Consider the following 23,645-nt stretch of genomic DNA (forward strand, 5'->3'; position numbering starts at 1 on the left):
AGAAAGAAAGAAAGAAAGAAAGAAAGAAAGAAAGAAAGAAAGAAAGAAAGAAAGAAAGAGAAAATGCCCTACAGCTGTGTTATATTATGGATGCATTTTCTCAACTGAGGTTCCCTCCTCCCTGATGACTAGCTTGTGTCAAGTCGACATAACACTAGCCAGTATAAATATGTAATGAATCCCCTCATTAACTTGGTCTTGAAGTGTGCTATGTCAGTTATTTATACAGAACTCCATCTTGCTTTCATTTGTTTGGAAAATTATTTCCTATTCTTTCATTTTCATTCTGTGTTTGTCAATGAGATGTGTTTCTTAAAGACAACAGACAGGTGAATCTTGTTACTTCATCCAAAAGGCCAGCTTTCTTTTTAGTTGGAGAATAAACTTGACACTTAGAATTATTATTTAGGAGGTATGTGCTAATTCTATATAGAATTTTTTTTCTGATTTATTTGACTAATCTTTGTTCTTTCCTTTCCCTTTTTATCATGGTGGATGTTTCCCATTTATTGGACTGAAAATGTTTGAATCTTTGATGATTATTTTGTTCATCTATTCTATTGAAATTCATTCTTTCTCGTGCTCTCACAATTGAGGCCATCTTCTTTATCTGCATTTTTTTTTAATGTTAAACATATTCTGCAGTGATTGCTTAGTGGTCATGAATTTTGTGTTTATGCCTCTCAGTTTTGAGTGAGAGCTTTGCTGGATACAGTAAACTTGATCAGCAGCTATTACGCTTGGGACTTAAATCAGTTCATGTTTTTGTTTGTCTTTAGAGGTTCTGCTAAGCTTCTGAGATAAATCTAAAGACTTCATATTTGTAAGTGAGTTTGCGTTTTCTTCTTTTAATATTTTCTTCTTGGTTGTCTTGGTATTCGGGCTGCAATGTAACCAGAAGAGGTTTTTTTTTCTTCTTCTAGACTTACCTATTTAAGGATTCCACGTATCTCTTTTCTTGATATACATACCCTCACCTTAGTTTGGAAATGTTTTCTACCATAATTTTATTAAATAGTTTTCTATCCTTTATATTTATGGTTGTAGCTCTTATATTTATAGCCTTTAACTCCTGAGCCATCTCTCCAGCCCTTAGTTTTGTATCTTAGTTCCTTATTTTATGCAACAAGTCTTAGGACTAGTCCCTTGATGATCTCCCAGAATTCTTAAAAGTTATAGTCATGATTGTTTTTATTTCTTTCTTGTTATCTGAAGACAAGAATCACTCAATTTCATCTTATCTGACTTGCAGAATGCTTTGCCCAAGTTATTTCTTTTGTTTTAAGTTGTTGGGTTTGTTTGTTAACTTATCTATTTTCTTCCTCATTTTTTTTTTAAAATGTAAAGTCTCTGGTAGTCCAGGCTGACCTCAAATAGAGCTGAGGATGACCCTAAACTCCTAACCCTTCTGCTTTCACCCCCCAAGTTCTACGATTATAGGCCTGAGCCACCAAGCTCCACTCTCATCTAAGTCTTTGGACGTCATTCTATTCTTTACTCCACCCTCCATATGTTTTACTGAATTTTCTTTGAGGTCAAAGATGATTTCTAAAACTATACCTTTGAATTTTTGATCCAAATTTAACTATTTCAATATTATAGTATTTAGGTACTGAAGAGTTATGAATACTTTTTATTTCAATTTTATTTTATGTTTGGGTGCTCTATCTGCATGTGCACCTGCATGACTGAAGAGGGCATCAGACTTCATTATAGATGGTTGTGAGCCACCATGTGGTTGCTGGGAATTGAACCCAGGACCTCTAGGAAGAGCAGACAGTGCTCTTAACCACTGAGCCATCTCTCTAGCCCCCGAGTTGTAGATACTTAAAGAAGCTGTACTGCCTCACCTTTTCATATTCTTGTGCTTCCAAATTGCAACTTGCATATATTTTAGGATATATACATATCTATGCTGTCTCTTCATATATCTTATAATTTTATATGTGAGACTTGTTAGTGAGCAGCCTAAGTGTGAATCCACACTACCACCCACCAGATAAACACAGATCACAGTAACAGTAATTCAAGAAGAATTGGACTAACTAGGAATTTGAAAATAAGTGAAAATAATATTAATAATGAATAATAAAATTAATATTCAGTAAAGAAAGAAAGAAATAATCAGGCAGAACAATGCATTCATTACTTTTTTTTTTCTGTGAGAAAAGACCTGAGAAAAACAACTGAAGAAAAGGAAGGGTTTATTTGGGATCATGTTTTTAGGGTACAGTCCACATCAAAGGGAAGGCATGCTGATAGGAGCGGTGAGGCAGCTGGTCACAGTGTATCTACAGTTGGGAAACAGAAACTGCTCAGCTCACTTTGTCTTTCTGTTCAGTCCAGGAAGCCAGCCTGTGGGAAGTCCTACCTACATTCAGGGGGTCCTTTTTATTTTCAGTTAAACTTTTCTGGAAACGGTTCCATAGATACACAGAGAAGTGTAAGTCCATAATGATTATAATCTAGTGGAGTTACCAATGAGCATTAACAATCACAGAGACAATAAAAGCATGGGATGAAGGTTTGAAACATAATGTTAAGCAGAAAACACAGTAAAACCAACACAGAACCAAATGAATTAAAAAAAAAAAACTGAAAAGATAAATGCTGATGTTTCTCTTTGGCTGAGGAATTAGAAGATGGAAGGTTTGTCCCCTTTTCAAATGCTTTGCAACAGTTTTGCAGTTTGCTTGGCATGGAGAAAAGAAGAATATTGAGTATTTTTGTTCTAAAGTCCTAACAGGTTCAACCACAAAGGTCTTTTTGCTAGATAAGCCTTGCTGTAGTACCCATGATGACATGGCAACGATTCCAAAGGCCTCTATGCCGGAGTGGTAAAAACTGGATACTGTGATCCGGTGTACCTGTCCGTGCAGTCTCTGGCCGAGAGTATACTCACACATACCTGATCTTGCCTCTTTCTAGATGTCCTGCTTCAGTTTCTAAATGTAACCTTCCTCTGTGTACCATGGCCAAGTAAACCTAGGTGCTTGCACTTACATCCAAGACACAGCCACTTTCGTGGGCACAAACTAATTATGTGATGGACTTCTTCTCCAATGAGAAGGGTAGAGGCCTTTGGATCTTGGGGATATAAAAGTGCAAGTACAGGGCCTTCTTCTGCCAGAAGGATTTTACTGTAAGCTCTCTCTGTTTGTTTGTTTGTTTGTTTGTTTAGTTTAGTTTGTTGGTTTTGTTTTGTTTTTAGAGACAGGGTCTTTCTGTGTAGCCCTGGCTGCCCTGCAACTCACTCTGTAGACCAGGTTGGTCTCCAACGCAAAAATCCACCTGCTTCTGCCTCTTGAAGGCTGGGACTAAAGGCATGTGCCACCATGCCCCAGTTGTAAGCTCATTCTTAACGGCAGCTCCCCACCATAGCCCTGGAGGCTAAGTTAAGACTTGCAGGGCCCCTTTCCCCAGCATCTGCTCAGAGTAGATCACATATCTCCCATCTTAAACTGTACTTCTGCAGAGCTTCAGATTGTGTGCTTGGGGCCTTTCTTTGCTCTTGCTTAAAGCCCTGCAGAAGAGTGTTCTCCCCTTTCCTACTGTTTCGCCCACTGCTCAATGTTAAGATTCATTGTTTATTTTTACAAATCTGAGGTTAAATCTTTCTGTATTTCACCTGGCCTTTGTCTACTGTTCACAGTTCCACTCCTGAGGCTTTCTTCATCACCCACATTCCTCTGTGGTCAAGCATTTGCTGATAATTTCAGACTCGTAAAGACCCTAGGAACTGCCAGATGTTTCTAATCTACTGTCTTATCACCTTCTTATGTAATTCTTTAAAAATGAAGAATTGCTTCTCTTCATTTTTTATTTGATTTCATTGCTTCTGCTCCGAGAGTATAATTTCTCTTCTTTTTCTCGGTGCCTGTCTCTCCCATTTCCCTAAGAACTCAGCTTAGGTTCTCCTCCTACATGGACTTTCTTAGAACTCTCAGCCCGCATCCGTCTTCTTTTCACCTTGCAATTATTTAATTACTGTGCCCCCCTTTTTAAGCTTTAAATATTAACCTTCATTCTACTCTAGAGTTTGGTGTTCTAACATTACATTTGATTCACTGATTTAAAAATGAATATATTATTTCTCCAGACAGACTGTAAGTCTCTGTGAGCCAAGATGCCTGTTTTGAACTTTCTTGTACTTCAAAGTTAAGGGTCAAACATAGGCTGTGACAGTGCATAATTTCTTGTCAGTTGGGATGCTTTGTTCCACTGATCTCAGAAGATATGTTCAGTGGAGCAGTGAAGGCAGAGAACATAAATCAATTAAAGTTGACACTCAAGAAAAAAATGGAACCACCATCCCCATGCACTGAAGCCATAGTTGATAAAGATACAGCCTACATGAGGCCACAGCTATTGGTCATGTGCTAATTCTAACTGGGCTTCCCCTTTCTTCACTCATTATGCCCTATCTAGCTGGGCATATCTACTAGCTGGGCATATCTACTAGATCTAATTGTCAAAGCCATGATATTTTAGAACCACTAGGGTTCATACATAAACCTATTACAGATCTTTTATTCCTTCTATTCCTATTTCTGAACTCTCCAGGAATCAATAAAATTCACTTACTTCCTGTACATTCAGAAAATAGCACAACCGTTCAGACTATTCAAGGTGTTGTTTAGACTTCTAATGAATGTGATGACTGTTTCTAAGAGGATAGCTCTATCCTCTTGGTGAATGCTCAAGCAGGGCAAAGAGTAGAATGAACTAGAATCCATCCCTTCCTGGATCCTATAGCCTTCTGTGATTTAAATCATAAAAATCTATAGATTATTAAATAAATTGTTACCACAAGACATTCCATTCTTCTAGCCAGAAGAAAGTCCAGCCAAGTCCGACTTGATAAATTTAGCCAGGAGCACCATATCCATTTTATGAGCATGGTTTATAGAAAATTAAGTGCTAAGACCCAGGTCCACTAATAGAATAAGAGCTCAGGAAAGGAGATACATATGGGCTACACTCAATGACTAAGGAGTGATGGAGAAGGTAGTGTTTCATCAGAAGTGCAGGAAGAACTAAGATGCAAGCGAGGCAGAAGCATTCAAGGTAGAAGGGAGAACTTGAATTAAGGCACGAATTAAAAAATAAGTCTCATGAGTTCAAGGACAAAAAAAAAAAGAGAGAATGCTCTTGCTGAAACCAGGGAGGTTAGATAGCCAAGGTGTTTGACACTGTTCAACACTGGACTTCATAATAAAAATGGAAACCTGAGGAAGGAGAAAATGAAAACCTTCCATGTAGAAGAGCTTCTAGGGAGTCTAATTGCTACTCCAAAAACACAGCTATGGTCAAATTTTAGAATGCATTAGAAAGGGATTATATTAGCCACAGTAATACCTATAAACCATGTAGCAAATTGTCTTATTGCTATACAAGGTATTAAAACTGTTGAAGAGATTTATCACTGCATCCAAGGAAGCAATTCAAGGCACAGGGATGGATTAAACAGTTTGGCAAACAACATAAATTAGAGGTAACTCGCTTCCTTTATTCTTAGATGCTCTCTAAGATGATAGAAGTTATGAAACAGAGTAGGTTTCATATAGTTCTAGGGTCACCTGATAGTTTTTCCTCCCTTTTCTTTTTACAACGCTGCCTCAGTAGGCGCCATACTTCTCCGTGGGTACTGCATCACTTAGCATCAGTTACCTTGACAAAAGCATAAGTGCTTCTCTTTTGATTCCTGCATCAGGCAAATTGAAACCTTGTGCTTCCTCTAGGTACCCAGCCAAAGGTCACTAGCGTGTCCCTTGTGTTGGCTCTTGATAAAACTGTTATGCTCTAGTATCCACTGAAAGTAGAGACTATAAAAATAACCTTACTAAACTTAGAGAGAAAAAATGCATACCTTCAAATAAGGTGTCATAGACAACAGCTCCTCAGACAGCTGTGGTGACTCCAAGTCAAGTCATCTGAAGGTGGGGGAGAAAAAAACATTGGCATAAACAAAGTGTTTCTGAATATGCAATGACCAAAAATGAATTCAAAATCAAATGCGTACTGAATCCCAGGTGCTTAGGCCACCTCTTGTTTATGCTGTAGCACATGACTTCACCGCAACTTTGGTTCTGAACATACAACATGCATAGCTCACACTGTGTGTACTGTCTACCATCAGCCACGAGAGGAGATACAGAAATATGTACTGTCAGCTAAGAAGTCAAATCAAGGAGGCCTGAAGAAAATCATGAATTGGCAATATTTGTTGAAGTATTTCACTGGAATAGTGCAGAAGGAAGCTAGGATATCATGAGTAAAAATCAAAAGGAACATTAAGGAAGCGGAGACAGTGAACACAGAACATTCTTACTAACAGCTTGACTATGACATGAAAAGATTCAATAACCAGTAACCGCAAATAATTCCAAGGTTGAGTAATATATTTAATTGATATATTATCTTATTATTCATTTCCTCAAACATATTTATGGCTGCCAAGAAGCAGTAAGCAAAAATAGGCAAGAGTGTGACTAAGGAAACAATACCCAGGAGAAAGAGCGCGAATTATGAGAGAGCTGGGCACGCAGATGCAGAGGTGAGCATTGCCCGCTCGGTAGCCCAAGTTTCTTTTATCATGGGAGGACAGGATTTGGGCCTGAGGCATCTAGAGTCTAAACTATGCAATGAATCCTTATATCTTCTCTTAGTTTCCTTGAAATGGTCTAAAAACCTTGCTGATGCTCCCTAACAGAAAAAGAAGCATGTATTTTATAAATAGAACACCCTCTGATATAACTGGCCTTTAGAATTGCCGACAGCAAGGCTTGCCTTCCTTCTCCTGCACTCCACACCTCCTGGTTTCCAGGCGCAAGAGGAGATAGAGAAAACAAAAAACGTGCATTGTCTGTGCGCGTGCACAGATGTTGCCTTTTTAAGGGTGATGACATCTGCGGTACAATCAAAGGGATCTTTGTGGTTCCATAACGGAAAAGTCAAATGCTGTTCAGTTTTATTCACGCAGGAATCTAAATGTATACTTTCAAACTCTTTATCGCAAATAATTTGTTTATGTGGGCCAAAATTCTTGTGTGCATCTTACCTAGAGGGTCATGAGTCCTCAGTTTCCAACTTTAATCAGAAGAATAATCTCATTCAAAGATGAGCTTAGACTGGGAAGATAATAGTCTTTGTGGGCTGGTACACCAAAAGGCTACTGGTTTATGTTTTATGCTTCAGGCTGCAGACTTTAAAACATCTTTTGATGAATTCAAGGGTCAAATGCACGTAGAGACATAAGCTGGATTCTTTGTAAATCTTTGTCTTCTCTGAACTCGAAGGAAGAAAAAGATGTGGGCCAGAAACGTTTAAACATATGAAAATATCTAATTTCTACTTTGAGTTTTTTCAACTATTTTAAATTTGTAAATGAAATTACAAATGTATATTCTTTTTTAATTTTTATTTTATTTTTATTAATTACACTTTATTCACTTTGTATCCCAGCTGTAGCCCCCTCTCCATTTCCTCCTAATCCCACCCTCCCTCTCTTTTCTTCTCCTATGCCCCTCATAAATTTATATTCTATATTCACCAATTCTCAATTTAATCTCTTTCATATGTATTAACCTATTTTTTTGTGATACCCTTACCTTTTCTCAATATTTCCAGGACACTTAAACACTAAACTAGTTTTTTTTTTCATAAGAGTAAAATATTTAATATATTTCATATTGCATCTTTGATTTTCACAATACAATAAATGTCCCCATTTCCACTCTGCTTTTGAAGGAACTCACAATGAGCAGCTCATATTTAAAGAAGCTAAACAAGTTTTTTTTTTTTTTTTAAATACAAAAGTATCCAAATCTATGGAAATCTCCAGAAGTTTCCTTACACACCATGAGCTTATCAGGGACCTATGGAGAAGGTGTAAGAGCCTTGTAGCCTCAGAAACAGCTTAGAGCTGTGGGTTCGTAGAGCATTTACTGTTAGAGCAAACTTTGTGACACTCCTGACTTCCAGGAAGAAATCAATGTTCAGCATTTAGAAACATCCAAAACTGCTTCAGTGCTGGAGGAAAACTGAGCTAATCCACATTCCCTGCATTGCTACACTTTCAAATGCAAGCAAGAGAGAACAGTTCAAAACGGTATAAAGGACAAGAGGATTGACTGTTTCAGATAAGTTACTGTAACACGCGGCGCCTGGGCTGTGAAAGCAGATCAAGGTGTTCAGCCTATGTCAGCAGCATTTCATCTTTTTTTTCCCCACCTCCTTGCTACTTCTGTGTTCACTTTCTTCCCAAACCATCTTTTTTTCTTGATTGGGCTGTACCTACCTCCTATTCCTCCAACACACACATGGAAAAAGAGAATTTCCAACAAAATTATTGGAGTGTTGCATTTAAATGCATGAGCTTTGGCCATGTCCACAGTTCCATCCATAAAGACTATACAATACTTCAAGGTAACCCTTTGTCCTGGTCACACACAGAGATGAACAAATGTCCACAATATCAATTGTTGCCTTCAAATGTGCTCTGAGCTCTCTAGAAATGCAGGTAGACCCTTAGCATAAACCTTAAAGGAAAGCAGACTTCAGCTCACTTTTCCACAGAAACATCAGCAATTGAAGCTGTGCTGAGTGTGGCAAATGCAGGTACGAACCAGACTGACAGCTGTTCTGGCAGCAGGGCTGGCAAGGAATTCCTACATCAGGCAAAGCTTAGCCAACATGACTCATAAGGTCACTTTTGACTCCACAATTCTATTATCCTTGTTAATTTCCCCAATTTAATTTGCAGTACAGGATAAACAAACCAGCCTAATTTGATCTGGAACCTCTGCAGGCTATCACAGGTCATTTAATCTAAAACACATGGCCCTAGCCAGTCCTGTGTTTTCCAAAATCACCTAACAGACCTTCTCTTCAAAAAGACTCCATGTTATTAGTTTTTCACTCATGGCTCATTCCAGCCTCTTGCTTATTTGACAATTGCCTTTTTATTTTCCTTTACATTGAGGTAGAGAGAATATAAAATAGTTTTCTTCTTTCTGAATTTTTCTTCTTAAGTCATATGACTAGTAAGCAGATTAATATTACATTGCTTATATCTTTTTTTTTTTTTTTCACAGTGTGGCTTTCTCTTTTCAAGTTTGAGTCTGAGAAACTGTATATGGGCTATAGCTAATCACAGGCCTGGAAAAATTCCACCAAGGCAAAATGTCAGAGACGAATAGTCAGATTTTAAATTTTGATATTAATATAACTTATAAAATAAATTTGATATACTGCAACCTTGTTAGAATTGGGGTATTAAAACCATTTGAGTCTTACTCATCAAGAAATGTACACATAGGCCTGTCAGATGGCACCAAGCCTGGCAACCTAAGTTTGATTCCTGAGAACCGCATAACAAAAGGAGCGAGCCAGCTTCCCAAAGCTGCTGTCCTCTGACCTTTTTATACAGGTGCCAACACATGTGTGTGCCCACAGACTCACTCTCTCTGTCTCTCTCTCTCTCACACACACCCTAAATAAAAATGCAATTTACAAAGGAAACACACATGTGTGTTAAAGTTATATATCTTAACATTCCTTATATATGCTTAAATAAAGCGTCCTCACGGTTGAAAGCAGCTGCGTGACAAGTATGTTCTGTTTAAATGGCCGATGCCATGTTACAGAATCCAGCCCTAGACACTTGGTTTCTACCCCTGTATGTCTGCTCTTACAACTGATGCTATTTCTTATCTTTTGCAGTGAATGTTGTGTCAATGTTGCAAGAATTTTGGGAAAGCAAGCAGCAGCAAAGAGCCACGTGTTCCAGTGAAGGTCTGGTGGTCTATGAGTCAATGCCCTCCTCCGGGCCTCCCTTTGTGAGCTACGTGACTCTCCCTGGAGGGAGCTGCTTTGGCAACTTTCAGGTAAGAGCAGCTAGCCCCTTGTTATCAAATGGTAACTGGGCTAGAGCCAAGTTGCCTTCTCACAAAACAGCTATAAGTCTTTTAGACATAGTAAATAAACCTAAATCGTATCTTACCACATATACAGGAAAAATCAGTCAAATGCCCCAGTTTAAAAAAGAAAGAAGTGACGCATGTCGTGATATACCCTGATACTTCCCTACAGAAAACAGATTTTATAGCATAGCATTCTATTTCCAAGATAGCCGTTGCTTTTTCCTTCAAAAAGACTCTGGAATAAAACACACCTAGAACTAGAAAACAGTGACAAAGCCTTCAGCTGAAAAGCTGCACTACCGTGGTTTTGTTGTAGGTAAATATTCATGAGTTTGTCCATACTTGTGGCATATGCCTTTAATCCAGCACTCAGGAGGCAGACACAGGTGGATCTCTATGAGTTCAAAGCCAGCCCGACTTATACAGAGTTTTAGGCCAACTAAGGCTGCATAAGGAAACCCTGTCTCAAAACTAGCCAACAAAATATTAAAATGAAAATATATAAATCAATGTAATTAGCCTGCTTCACACCAAAGCATAGTCCAATAGCAAAGAGTTGAGAGCTGGGCTCAAGGGCCTATGATTTTCCCAGGATCTGCCTCTGTCTACTTGTAACCCCTTGGAAAACTTATTTAACCTTCCAATGTTCCAAGCTGTGAGTTGGGAAATATCTACATGATTGGCCAGAAGTCATAGAAAGTACATTGTTAGTGTATTTAGCATAATATATGTGCTAGACTGAAGGTTTTCCCAATATCATTATCATAATGCTCTCCCATTTGGTTACAACCTTCTCTCTGTGTGCATAAATGTAGACATATTTCTAAATGCTTCTATGCAAAGCATTTACCTACATTATAATCAACATCTGGCTATCCAATGAGTCTCTAGGAAATATCAGGCAGTCTGAGGATATGTTCCATACCCTTAGGAAATCAATGTTAAAAAAAAGTTATGGTAATTATGGAGTTATATTTAAGGGTCACTGCAAGCACAAGCAAGGGAGCTTCTAAAATTACCAGTCCTCTTTATAAGTACTCCTTTATTGCAATAAACCATCCCTCATTCAGGGACTAACAGTGGTGCTTCGTTTTTAACATATGGAAAATCATACACAGCCAAGTTTCTTTGAGCCTTGGCAGCTAAGAAGCCAGATTAAAAATTTCAGTGTATGTGTTTATCGTGTGTGTGTACAGAACTCAACATTTTTAAAGCTATCACCACACCTGGTGTTATTTTTATTTCTACCTAAATTATCCCTTTGAATTAATTATTTCACTTTATTTTATATCATTGCCTGGTATATCTGCTTTATATTGTCTCAAATCCTTTGTGTAATGAGAGAAGAGGATAATGTTTTTAAGCTTTTAAAGCTTTAAAAATATTACCTGTGTGTATGTGTCTGTGTGTGTGTCTGTGTGTGTGTTTGTTCTCACTGTGCCATGGTGCTTGTGTGAAGGTCAGAGAACAGCTGTGGAAGTCAGGTCTCTCCTTCCATCATGTGGCTCCAGCTCAGGTCATCAGTTTTACTGACAAGCACCTTTACCAGCTGAGCCATCTCACTGGCACAAAAAAGGTAAAATTTAATAAACAGACTAGCAAACGTACACTGTGTAGATTTTGGAAATTACTGTGGAATTGAAAGCTGAGGTATACGGTTGAAGGTGTCTTAACCAGCTGGGAAAGATAAAGTGTTCTCAGAATAAGGAATGGAGTGGGGAAAGGAACCCCAAAAGAGGAAACCACAAGAACGTGTAGGATTATCTAAGTGTAAGCGTGGAAAGGACTCATGGAAGATGACATTTAGGCACTTGGCCATCCTATCTTGCAGAGGAGTATAGGTTCTATGTTAAGTAAAATCAGAATCCTGAATGTGAGCAATATATTCATGTATGGTTTTGAAAGACTGCTCTGATGGCAGCATAAAGATGCTTTAGAATGAAATGAAGTGAAGACCAAGAGCTCCAGGAGGTGTGTGAGTCATGAACATCTATGCTGTGGAACACCTGTACAATGTGGTCATTAGAGAGTGGGAAAGGACATAAAAACAGCTGGGAGTTGGAAAGGTGGGAATTTGGGATAAAACCTTGATTTTATCTTTAGCCACTGGCCAAGAAAGACAAGAAAGAGTAGACTCCGGAAATTGTGGGCAGAGTCAGCCTGAGGAGGGAATTCTGCTTAAAAGATGTGTTGAAGATTTTTTTTTTTTTTTGATGTTGCATTTATCCCTTAATCTGTTGTTTTGAATTGTGCTGAATTTATTGCGTGTATTTGTGGCTTTTGGGAAAACTTTAAGGTCACTGACGTTGAAATGGATCAAACCATAGCAAACTTGGTTAATAAAATGACAATCGAAAAGATAGTTCATTGAAAAGATAAATAAAAAAGACCATCTTTGGAATTTCTGATTAATAAAAAACAAAATAAAAATTTTAAAAAGATATGTGTCTCACTACTTAAGAAACAAGTTATGCACTCATAGGAGTGTAATACAAGCATACTACAAAATATTATTATGTTTAAAAAAACACAAGGGGTCTGTAGAAATGGAAATGTGGTTAAGAGCTGGTACTGCTACTGCAAAGGACTTAAGTTCAATTCCCCAAATCCTCAAGTGGCTCACAATCACCTATAACTCTGTCTCCAAGGAGGTATGATATCTCTGGCCTCTAAGAGCCCCTGCACACACACACACACACACACACACACACACACACACACATATACAAACACACACACGTGCACATTAAAAAAATAAATTTAAAACTTTTTAAAACCCACAAAAACATGTAGCTTTTTTTTTTTTTTTTGGCTAGTCAAAAGTATATTATCTTTATAAGTCCTCTCTAAAATAATTTCCAAAGGAAAAACCTTGAGTAGGAAGGAAAACTGGTGGTTGCCATTACCTTATTGAAGTCTAAATCCCTCTACAGTATAAACTATTCAGCTGGTCCAGCTCTCCTCCAGGCTTTATCTCCTGGAACCCCTTTTCCGACACCTGATGTTCTCATCCCACACCCTGATCTCTTCCATTTACCCCCATAGTCACACTGTGACCTACTCATCAGTGATTCTGGCCCCCTTCTAGGTCTCCATGGAGACCTAAATTGAGACAAAAATGTTCTCCATCCTCCGCTGGAAACAATCTACCTCTTCAGATTTCCCAAAGCAGTTACTTGCTTCTCTCTTAATGCCTATGCTAAGGTAACCCATGTGTGTGATAAAACAGAAATACCTCAGAGATGGCATGCTGTTTCACAAAGTAACAGCCTAAAAATTTTGTTGACTCAATACCCAAATTAATGAATAACAAACCCCAAGAATGATGTTATGTTGTTATGCTTGTATGTAATCAATAATCTACAAATATATCCCACTTAACTTTTCAAGGTGGGGCTACAAAACCTCAGTAATCCTGAAATGAGCCAACATTATCTTGTTTACATCCATGGCTAAAGTACTGAAAGTGGATCAATGTGAAATAGTTGATCAAGGACCCCTTCATTCTCTCTGGATTTTGTGTCTCAACTTATACCCAGGCCTGCATTATGTTTATAGTCAATAAATGCACTCATTATAATCTATCTAAAATGGAATACATTTGTCACATAAAGTGTATATAAAGGATATATCTAAAAAGTCTAATGATCTTGTTTTTGTTTTAACTAGCCCTAGAATTACAACTTTCCCTATTGCCTCATAAATTTTGACTCAAATGATAGGACTTCCCATAGATGATGGATCCAACATCCTCCTTGTGGTCTTAAAATGAAAATAAAAATAAAAATTCTTCAGCAGGGAGGCCTCTGGGTGACTTCTCTGATCATCTCAAGGTCTCTGTTTCCTTATGTTTAAATCATCATAGTTTAAGGTTCTCAGGGGGGTTGTTAACATCTTTGCTTTAAAAGATCCAGAACTTCCTGAATCAAATACATTCTGAACTGTGTTTGGGTGGTTGGCAATCAAATTTAGTCCCTTAACCTGTTTGTTCCTCCAAAATCTGATTGGGGGAAGAAAAATCAGGAAAAAGGAAGAGGAATAAAAATTTCTCTAGAGATGATATCATACACTTTTTCTTTGTCAGTTCAAAACCGATCCTAAGTGGTTGTTTTTGGCTTGTTTGTTTGTTTGTTTGTTTTCACCATATAACATTTAACCATGTTTACTAGCAGCTGGCCCGCAAGAGCCTATATGCTTCCTTCTGCTATGCCCTTTCACATAACCAAATGCCACTCCTGTGCATTACAAATCATCTCATGATGGATTATTAATAACAAGACCCTGTGCTGAAACATGGAGAAACCATTATGTCAGAGTAGGCTTCTTGCTGTGCTGTGGACCTCATCTTGAGTGGTGTGCCAAGTTATGGAAAATACTTAGAGTATGAGTTGGGTTAAAGAAGTAATCCCTCGGCTTTCAGCAATTTCATGAAAGCTGTAAGAAATTATACTCATTCATTCTTTAAAATGGTGGTATTCAGGATGGTCTTTCCTTCTCTGGCTAGTCAAAGAGAAGCTGTTCACGGCTTTGATGGACAAAAGCTAACACTTTTTATGCAAAGCGCCTTTCATTGGAGTAAATGGGAAGCTTGTATCCAGGAAGGCTAATTAAGGAATTTTCTTGACACCACAAATCCTCCCTCAATAAGAATCCAAATAAATGGGGGAGGGATGGAGAGAAAGCAAGCACTGTAGTCTTGCCTTTTAGATTAGACCTTCATAAATTAATATACTATAGAAGTGGAAATATGGCATTATTATTAAAACGCTAAACAATAAACAAAATAACCCACTGACACAAAAGTTTTCCCAAGTTATACTGGAACACAATGACACTGTTTCTTTTCACCAAATAAAGTATCAAATATTATAAGCATTAAGTAGACATTTGTGCATTCTGAGTATAGTTTCATTATGCCATTTGGGGGGTGTGGTCTAGGTCTTCCCTTGCCACATATCAAAACTATGGAAAAACAGCAGCATTTTCCACATTTTACCATAAAAACAAATAAAGCGCCGGCTCATCTTTCAGGCCCTCCTTGAGGATTCAGAAGAAAAGCCACTCATTGTGCCAGCAGCTGGTTTTGTTTCTAAACTAAAAAGGACGCGGGAGGACCTTATTTTATATTTTTATTTAAAATTTTGTGATCCATTTTTTTTTTAATGACATAGTGTGGTCTTCTGTGTAGAATTGGCTAGGATAATTTGGAATTAAGGATTCTCACCTTTACATATGTAAATTACGATTAAAGAAAAATGGAAAACATTGATGTGATAGTTTGATGCATTTGAAATGTAGGCTGTTTAACTTATTATGTTATATCTTTCTTAACTATTTGGATGATACTGTTAAAAGTTTTTCATAGAAAATAGGCATAGGTGTTCAATGCTACAGTGTGATTGTTAGACTAGCTGTATGATGCCAGTTTCGTGAGGTTGAAAACATTCGGTATCTCTGCCCACAGATTCTTGATTGACTCCCTTGACCCATGTTTAACTCATATCTGCTGTTGTGCAATGGGCCAGACAGTAGGAAGCCAAAGAGAGAACACTCAGAGCAGACTTGTCCGTGTAAGGCTCTTTCTCTTCATTTAATGGACTTTAATTATTTTGCCACTCTGCTTTTCAAAGTCATTTTTTTATGAAACTACCTAGAAAAACTGCTTTTTGTTGTTTGGTTTTTCAAGACAGGGTTTCTCTGTGTAGCCTTGGATGTTCTGGACTAGCTTTGTAGATCAGGCTGGCCTCAAACTCACAGCAATCCACCTGCCTCTGCCTCCCTGAATGCTGGGATGAAAGGCATATGCCCCCGCACCCAGCTAGGAAAACTACTATTAAAAGGATTGTACTGAATACAAGGAAAATAGGAGTGTGAAATGCTGTGTGGAATTTCTTTTACTTTATGTGATAAGCACACTTTACCTGTATAATCAGACACAGAAACACATCTTCTACTTCCATAAATTCCGTGAGTCTTCTCAAAATCCAAGAAAGTAAAGGTATATGTAAATCACAGTAAAATCAGTTTATAAAACTGAGGTTTTCCCCATGACTGAGAGAATATTTGTTCAATTCACACTCTCTACACAGAACTGCAGTGCTTTTTTTGCTAGTAATAAAATAAGCCCTCCCCTTAACATTCCATTCTCCAAATAGAAGTGAAGTTCCTCCCATAAAATGAGACTATTGTCCAGGATAGACGCTGCTTTAATCCTAAATATTTCTGTCTGAAGCAATCCTTGGTGTTTTCCTGCCTTAAGTACTAGGCTTAGATGCACCACACACCGTGCGGTCTAACAAGTCCTAAAGGAGGTATTTCCTGGTGGAAAACTGCACATAAAAACATCCTGTCATAACTAACGAAAGGCATGTCAGCTACTCCTCAGACTTTAACGACTTGCATACAACTTGGAAGTGTGTATTATTTTAATAAGACCCTTTATTCCTTAGCCTTCTTCCTTGATTCTAATCTGGTACTTTTCTTATTACACAAAGTGAATAGAGAAATGTCTGACCCTCCAGAGAGAACAGGAGCATATAGAGAAAGCAAAGGGTATAGAAGGCCCCACGGTAAAACAAGGATGTCAGGATATCTCCACAGGAGTCTTACAGCCCTTGTCATACACAACAGTAGGCACATAACAGTCTTACTAAGCTACTGAGCAGGGAAGATTGTCTTTTTCTCCAGGACTTCTTCAGATCCCTCTCATGTAATCCATTTACACCAAAGCTACTATAATAAATAAGCCTTTTTTTTTTTTTTTTTTTCCCCTGGGAGGCAGAGGCAGAGGGACCTTTGTGAATTCAAGGCCAGCTTGGTCTACAAAGTGAGTATAGTAGGACAACCAAGACAGAGAAACCCTGTCTTGAAAAACAAACAGACAAAAAGCCATTTTTTAAAAAGAATTATTTTTTATGTACATGTTTGTGTGTATGTCTGTGTGAGGGTACGCCATGGGTGTGCAGGTACCCTCTGAGGTCAGACGCAGGTGTTGGAAGTGGAGCTACAGATGGTTGTGAGCCATCTGATGGCAGTGATTGGAACCAAACATTGGTCCTCTGGAAGGGTAGTGAGCGCCCTTAACTGCTGGGCCATCCTTCTCTCTAGCCTCCTAATAAGCCAAAAAATTTGAGCTTTGATGAATTCTTCTTGTCTTCACCTTAACTTGGAAAAAAAAAGATGAAGAGAGAGAGGAAAGAAAAAAAGGAAGAAAGGATGGGAGAGAGGGAAGGAGAAAGGGAGGGGGGAGAGAGAGAAAAGGAGAGAGGGAACGAATCCTAAAGGAGCACAATGCAATTTAGAATTATAATGGCTACCAGGGACTGGTCTAGGTACAGGTGACAAATAGCGTTTCAAGCAGAGGCAAATGAGTAGGGGGCAGATGGTTTACATTACGAAAATAACATTTTGACCCACCATATGCCTAAAATATTCCTCTAAGTTGACAGGAATTTGTGAATTTTTCTTGAGTATTGGACTCTCAAACCGGTCCCCTCCCCCACATCTGACAAAAACCCTGTTCTTAGTACACACAGAGCTCTGAATTGTTCTACATGCTTGCTTCCAGCCTGACCTGCAGAGATGACCTGAGTGATGGAGGCTCAAAGATTGCCCCTTTCCCATTATCGTCTGGAAAGGGCAGATGCTAATACATCCACATCCAAATATATTGGCACACATGCAAATGTTCATGCTCTGGCCAGGGAGGTCAAAGCAGTAAAGAACTGAAAGAAGCAGGGCCTGGCTTGTGGAATTCTTTTTGTCGAAGGCTTGCTCACTGTCAGGATGAAACTGAGGTGTTGGTGACACTGACCAGAGCCCACAGGCCATGCACACAAACTCTTCAAGTTACTCGCAGAAACTTGGACTACAAGTTGCAAAGCCACAATGTTTTCAACCACTTGAAAGACAGACATTACAGCATTCAAGATTAGAACAAACATTCTCACCTCTCACAGTCAGTTTATTTTGTCATTTGCAAAATCTTACTGTGAGAGAATCCCTTGGGTACAATGTACTGCTGAGTGAGAGTCCTGCCTAAACACTGATCTGTCCTCAACCCCAGCAAAGATGCATCTTTAACTTGAATTCTCATGATCTTAGGGTCTGTAATACTTGCTGACACATTACAGTTATTCAAAAACTTCAGCTGCCATCCATAGGCACTAAGTCAAGAGTACGTAGTTCGGCTTGTACGTAGTTTAAAGTACGTAGTTTAAAGATTTCTTAGTCTTTAAAGCACATGGATGAAAAATTTTAAAAAGTCTGTTAATATGGAGTTAGGTCCTTTATCTTGGTGTCTTTCCATATGTGTTCCAACAGAACCTACCATACACAGGATATATGTTCAATAAAACCTTGGGTATGAAAATGGTGGCTCACCACATGCACCTTGCTTACTTTCTAACACAAATCATGGATGAAAAGTAATCCATTGATGCATACTATGAAAGTTACTCTTCATTCTGAATTGTTTCAGAATGACAAGAAGACATTCTATGAGGAAAATGCCTATAAACAGTTTTTAAGTGTTTTATAAATTATTAAAAAATGACACTAATTTCTTGTTAGCTATTTACACTTAAGATTTGCCTGTCATTCCCAAACATTATTAGTTATTTTAAAAACTTCTTTGTTCTGAAAAAACAAAAAAAAATATGACCAGCTATTATTTGATTTATGGACAACCTACAAATTAATCTTTTTAAAACTTTTTCCTTTTTTATTTTTTTATTTATTAGAATTTATTCACTCCCAGCTGCATCCCATTCCTCAAACCCTCTCTTCCTCCCTCTTCTTCTCCCATGCCCCTCCCCCAGTCCACTGATAGGAGAGGTCCTCCTCCCTTTCCACCTGACCCTAGATTATCAGGTCTCATCAGGACTGGCTGCATTGTTTTCCTCTGTGGCCTGGTAAGGCTGCTAACCCCTCATGGGGAGGTGATCAAAGAGCCAGCCACTGAGTTCATGTCTAAGACAGTCCCTGTTCCCCTCACTAGGGAACCTACTTGGAGACTCAGCTGCCAGGGGCTACATCTGTGCAGGGGTTCTAAGTTGTCTCCATGCATGGTTCTTGGTTGGAGTATCAGTCTCAGAAAAGACCCCTGTGCCCAGATTTTTTTGATACTGTTGTTCTTTTGTGGCTCCTGTCCCCTCCAGGTCTTTCTATCCCCCACTACTTTCATAAGATTCCCTGCACTCTGCCCAAAGTTTGGTTATGAGCCTCAGCATCTGCTTTGATACCCTGCTGTATAGAGTCTTTCAGAGGCCCTCTGTGGTTGGCTCCTGTCCTGTTCCCAGTTTTCTCCCTCTTCCAATGTCCATCCCATATGCCTTTCTGAATGAGGATTGAGCATCTTATTGCTTAGCTTCTTTAGGGATATAGATTTTAGTATGTTTATCCTATATGTCTAATATCCACTTATAAGTGAGTATATACCATGTGTGTGTGCTTCTGGGATACCTCACTCAGGATGATCTTTTCTAGATCCCATCATTTGCCTGCAAATTTCATGATTTCCTTGTTTTTAATTGCTGAGTAGTATTCCATTGTGTAAAGGTACTGCAATTTCTGTAGTGGAATGGTCCTCAGTTGAGGGACATTTGGGTTGTTTCCAGATTCTGGCTATTACAAATAAAGCTGCTACAAACATGGTTGAACAAATGTCCTTGTTATATACTTGAGCATATTTTGGATATATGCCTAGGAGTAGTGTAGCTGGATCTTGAGGTAGTACTATTCCTAATTTTCTGAGAAAGCGCCAGATTGCTTTCCAAAGCCACAAATTAATCTTAATTGTATTTTGACATTGTGTTGCTTAACACAGAAGAAATAAACACTGCTGAGAAGAAAAGCAGAACATCAAAGTAATTTAGAAAAGAACAGCAACTTTTAGAAGGGCTATCAAACTTTTAACCTGGATATAGCTTTGATTGATTCTTACACAGAAACACTTCCTCTACTGAGAAACCATTGCTCTATGGTCACAAAGGAGGATTTAATATGAAGACAAGAAAGTTTCTGCATAGGATGACTGAAAGCATAATGCCAACATATTTTACTTGGAATCTTACACTGCTTTTCTTAAGTGAAGTTCATGAAATATTGTAAGTCTCAGGCTTTAAAAAACCTGATTCTGCCTTTGTTAGTTAGAAATAAAATAGGCAGAAACAGTCAGACATAGCATTCTTCTAAGAATGAGACTTCAGAATTACCTGGAAGGCTTATTAAAATGTGTATCTGGGAGCTGGGGAGCTGGGACGGTTGATAAAGTGTTTGCTATATAAACATAAGGGTAAGAGTTTGATCCCCAGTACCCACATAAAAAACTCCAGCTTGGAAGCATGAGCCTATGAGCCCAGCACTGGGCCCTCGAGCTTGCTGGCCAGCCAATCTAACTAATTGGTCATGAGTTCAGTGAAGGATCCTGTCCCAAAAAATAAGGTGGAAGGCAAGCCAGAAAGATGGCTCAACAGGTAAAACTGCTTGCTTGATGCTGAGTCTCTAGAACCCATTATAGAAGGAAAGAACCAACTCCCAAAATTTTTGGCTTACTTCTAGACTCATTCTCCCAAAGATGGTCCTCCAGGTATGTTCCATAGTACACATGTGCCTGAAATTTGTACCTCCTACCCCAGACATATACATGCATACCATTCACCATAACTCACCCATCTAAAGTTATTTTGACTCAATTAGTTTAGAGCCTAAAAATATACATATTTAACAGGTTGCCAGCTAAGCAACATAAACATTAAAGGTTTTGTTCTACTGAACTTGAGTTTTAGGGTAAGTTCAGTGGGGCTCTTCATTGAGTCATCTGTGGGCTCTGAAGACTAGCTGATGATCTAAACTCCAAAATAAAATACAAAGCCAAAAGCATCTGGGCTTGGGGAAAATTTCTTATCCAGTAGAATTTGTAAACTTTAATGAAAATGACTTTTACTCTTGAAGATTACCAAACACGTCTTGAAACTGTTGATCAATACTCATATTATACATAGCACTTAACTAACCACATAGTATCTATGAGAGTTTATCCAGCAGAGACAAAATGATTCATGTTCTCTGATCATATCATCGCTGAGCCTTCTATCTCTGCCCTTCCCCTGCAGTTTAGAAAATCGGAAAATAGGAAAAAAGACATTAAGGTGACCATCAGCACATTACCCTCGCCAATAAGCTAGCTTTGTGTTACAATGTACTGCATTTTCTTTCTCTTCTTCCTCTTCCTCTCCTTCTCTTCCTTCTCCTTTTCCTCTTCCTCCTCCTCTTCCTCTTTCTCTTCTTTTTTTAGTAAAGTCAAGTTTGGAATCTTCTGTCAAAGATATACTGATGGAGTATCAAGCGAGAAGTCTGTCTAGAGTGCTATTTAGGTTTAAGGAATAGTGTATTGCCTTAGATAAATTTGGGTTAGCCTTCCTGTGAAGTACAAAATAACCTACTGGTCAGATATACTTGAGGGAGAATCTTTATTTGTTTACTTTTTAAGTCACATGACCTTGGGATGCATAACCTTTGCAAAATAAGAGTAATAATAAAACCAACCTCATAGGATAGTTGTAATAACTAGACATGATTTTAACCATAAAACTGCTTAGAGCCAAAACACTCAGAGTCAGCTATAAGATCACTGCTCTTGAGTTCTCCCCAAGAGTAGGCTAAGAAAATACTTATTATCTCACACAAGCAAAGCCTCTTGTGATGGTTATCTTTTGCTGCATAAAAAACTACCTCAAAACTTACAAACATATTCAGGAACCCGGGATCCATTTATCTGGGTATTTTCTGCTGACTGTCTGCTGGAGGTAACAGTCAGGCAGTCAGATGAGATGCTGTCATCTGAAGATTGGATTGGGTCCCCTTCCAGACTACTGACAAAAGGTGTTTTTTCTTGGCCACGTGTGCCTTTCCATAGGGCTGCTCACATAGATCATCTAATTTTTCCTCATGCAGGTAATCAGAGAAAAGACAAACAGGACCAGGTTGGAAGCCACAGGTTTTTTTTTTTTTTTGGTTTTTTTTTTTTTTTTTTTTAATGAACCAATATTAGAAAAGTACAGTCACTTCTGCCATGTTCCATTGACTAATAATGGGGTGAAGATATGAATGCTGGGAAAAGGGATGGATCCCTGAGGGTATGTTTTAGCCTACCATTGCTTTTTAATGACTTTCCTAGGCAATGCCACATTCTGTGGGGTCTGTTGTTTGTTTTGTTGTTTTGTTTTGTTTGTGGAGGGGGAGGGTTATCAGGGTGGAGAGTTTCTGTTTGTTTTTACTTTAGATTTAGAAGGCATTAATGATTATAATGGTTTACAATCAACCAACAAATAAAAGGCAGCTGAGCAGCAAAACAAGAAGCCGAGTGAGGTCTGCAGGCCACTCACAAAGCATCTGCTTTTACATGCTTCAGAAGTCCACAGCTGACTTAGCTGAAGATCTTGACTGTTGCATATTCAAGCTCAGAACTTTCACAGAGTGCAAAAGATGGAAGCGGTCTCTCTGTGTTAACAAGTAAGAATGGTCGGCAACATAAGGTACAGTTTACAGATCTGTATTTATGATGAGGTCTGGAGGGAAAGTAGCAAGAATAAACCATACAGGGAAATCTAATTCTAGTAGGAAGCTGCTTTGAAATAACGTCATACTTCACTTAATCCCCATCTGATGTCCTTGATAACCAGGTTGGAAAACAATAACCCCCCCGCCTCCGGTTACTTGCCATATTTTATTTTCTTCCAATAGTTCCCACTGCTTGGTGGTGATTCTGAAAGTGCCTGTTCTTACAGGAGCCCAGACTATGATGTTGACACCCCAAACAGACTGCCATTGAGTAACTCACTTTCCCAAGAACAAATTCTTATGGGTGAAAGGTTCTTACAGCTCTCCAAAGCAAAACAGGCGGCAGTTACTGGCTTCGATTTGCAGTGTCAAAAGAGAGCAGCTAACATTATAGACATTCTAAAGTAGTTGTCTCTCAGAAATATAAAAAATAGGAAGACAAGTTTTTTTTTTTTTTTGATGGCTCAGAACTGATTTTATTTTATGTACTTATTAACAAGTACACTTTCTCCCCATTGGAAGAGAAAAAAAAAAACTATGCCAAAACAATAAAATAAGTAAAGACAGGTATCTGATTTCACTTCCTGATATTAGCTGAGTCTCCTACCTTCTTTTTCCATGCTTCCCTGGTAAAGGCTCTGTCTGTTGTCTGCCTGCCTGCCTGTACTTTGATCTGTGAGGCAGTACCATAAGGCTGTAAATGTTCATGCTGCTTTTGATCTAGTACTTAGCGGCTCTTACTTAAATAGATAGCGTCTTTTAAGTATGTAGTGTTTACTCCATCTCTCCCTCTCCCTCTCTCTGAATGTTGGCTTAAATTTCTATTATTTAGACAGAAAGATGTTTCTTGAGAGTGCTCTGATCTGAATTTTATTTCCTAAATTCTAAAATCCCAAAGCTCTGTTGTAGATTTTGTAAAGCCAAATTGCTATTAAAATGAACTGCTGTTACAGTTGCGTAATATTGGCAAAACCTTTGCTTTTTAATGGGGAGCTGACTTTTCAAAGAATAGTAAACATATCCTATACGTTGGCAAAAATGCTCATACCAGAGTCTAAACATAATAGCCACTTACCCTTATGAATTTTAGCCCAGGCTTAAAACATTTTAATATTGCTGGATTATAATACCATATAAAGTATATAGGAATGGTACTTTTTA

At 38.4% G+C, this 23,645-nt stretch overlaps 1 protein-coding gene across 1 annotated transcript in view; it reads left to right on the top strand.

Moving 5' to 3' along the window:
* Nucleotides 1-23,645, top strand: part of Lix1 (limb and CNS expressed 1) — a 51,181-nt gene that overhangs the window by 9,257 nt on the left and 18,279 nt on the right. The window contains exon 2 of the mRNA XM_055616113.1: nucleotides 9,724-9,887. Coding sequence (XP_055472088.1) covers nucleotides 9,724-9,887 — 164 coding nt within the window. The remainder of the gene's footprint in view (nucleotides 1-9,723; nucleotides 9,888-23,645) is intronic.

This window comes from Psammomys obesus, unplaced genomic scaffold (assembly GCF_907164565.1).
Source record: "Psammomys obesus unplaced genomic scaffold, mPsaObe1.curated_primary_1811, whole genome shotgun sequence".
Taxonomy (NCBI): Eukaryota; Metazoa; Chordata; class Mammalia; order Rodentia; family Muridae; genus Psammomys; species Psammomys obesus.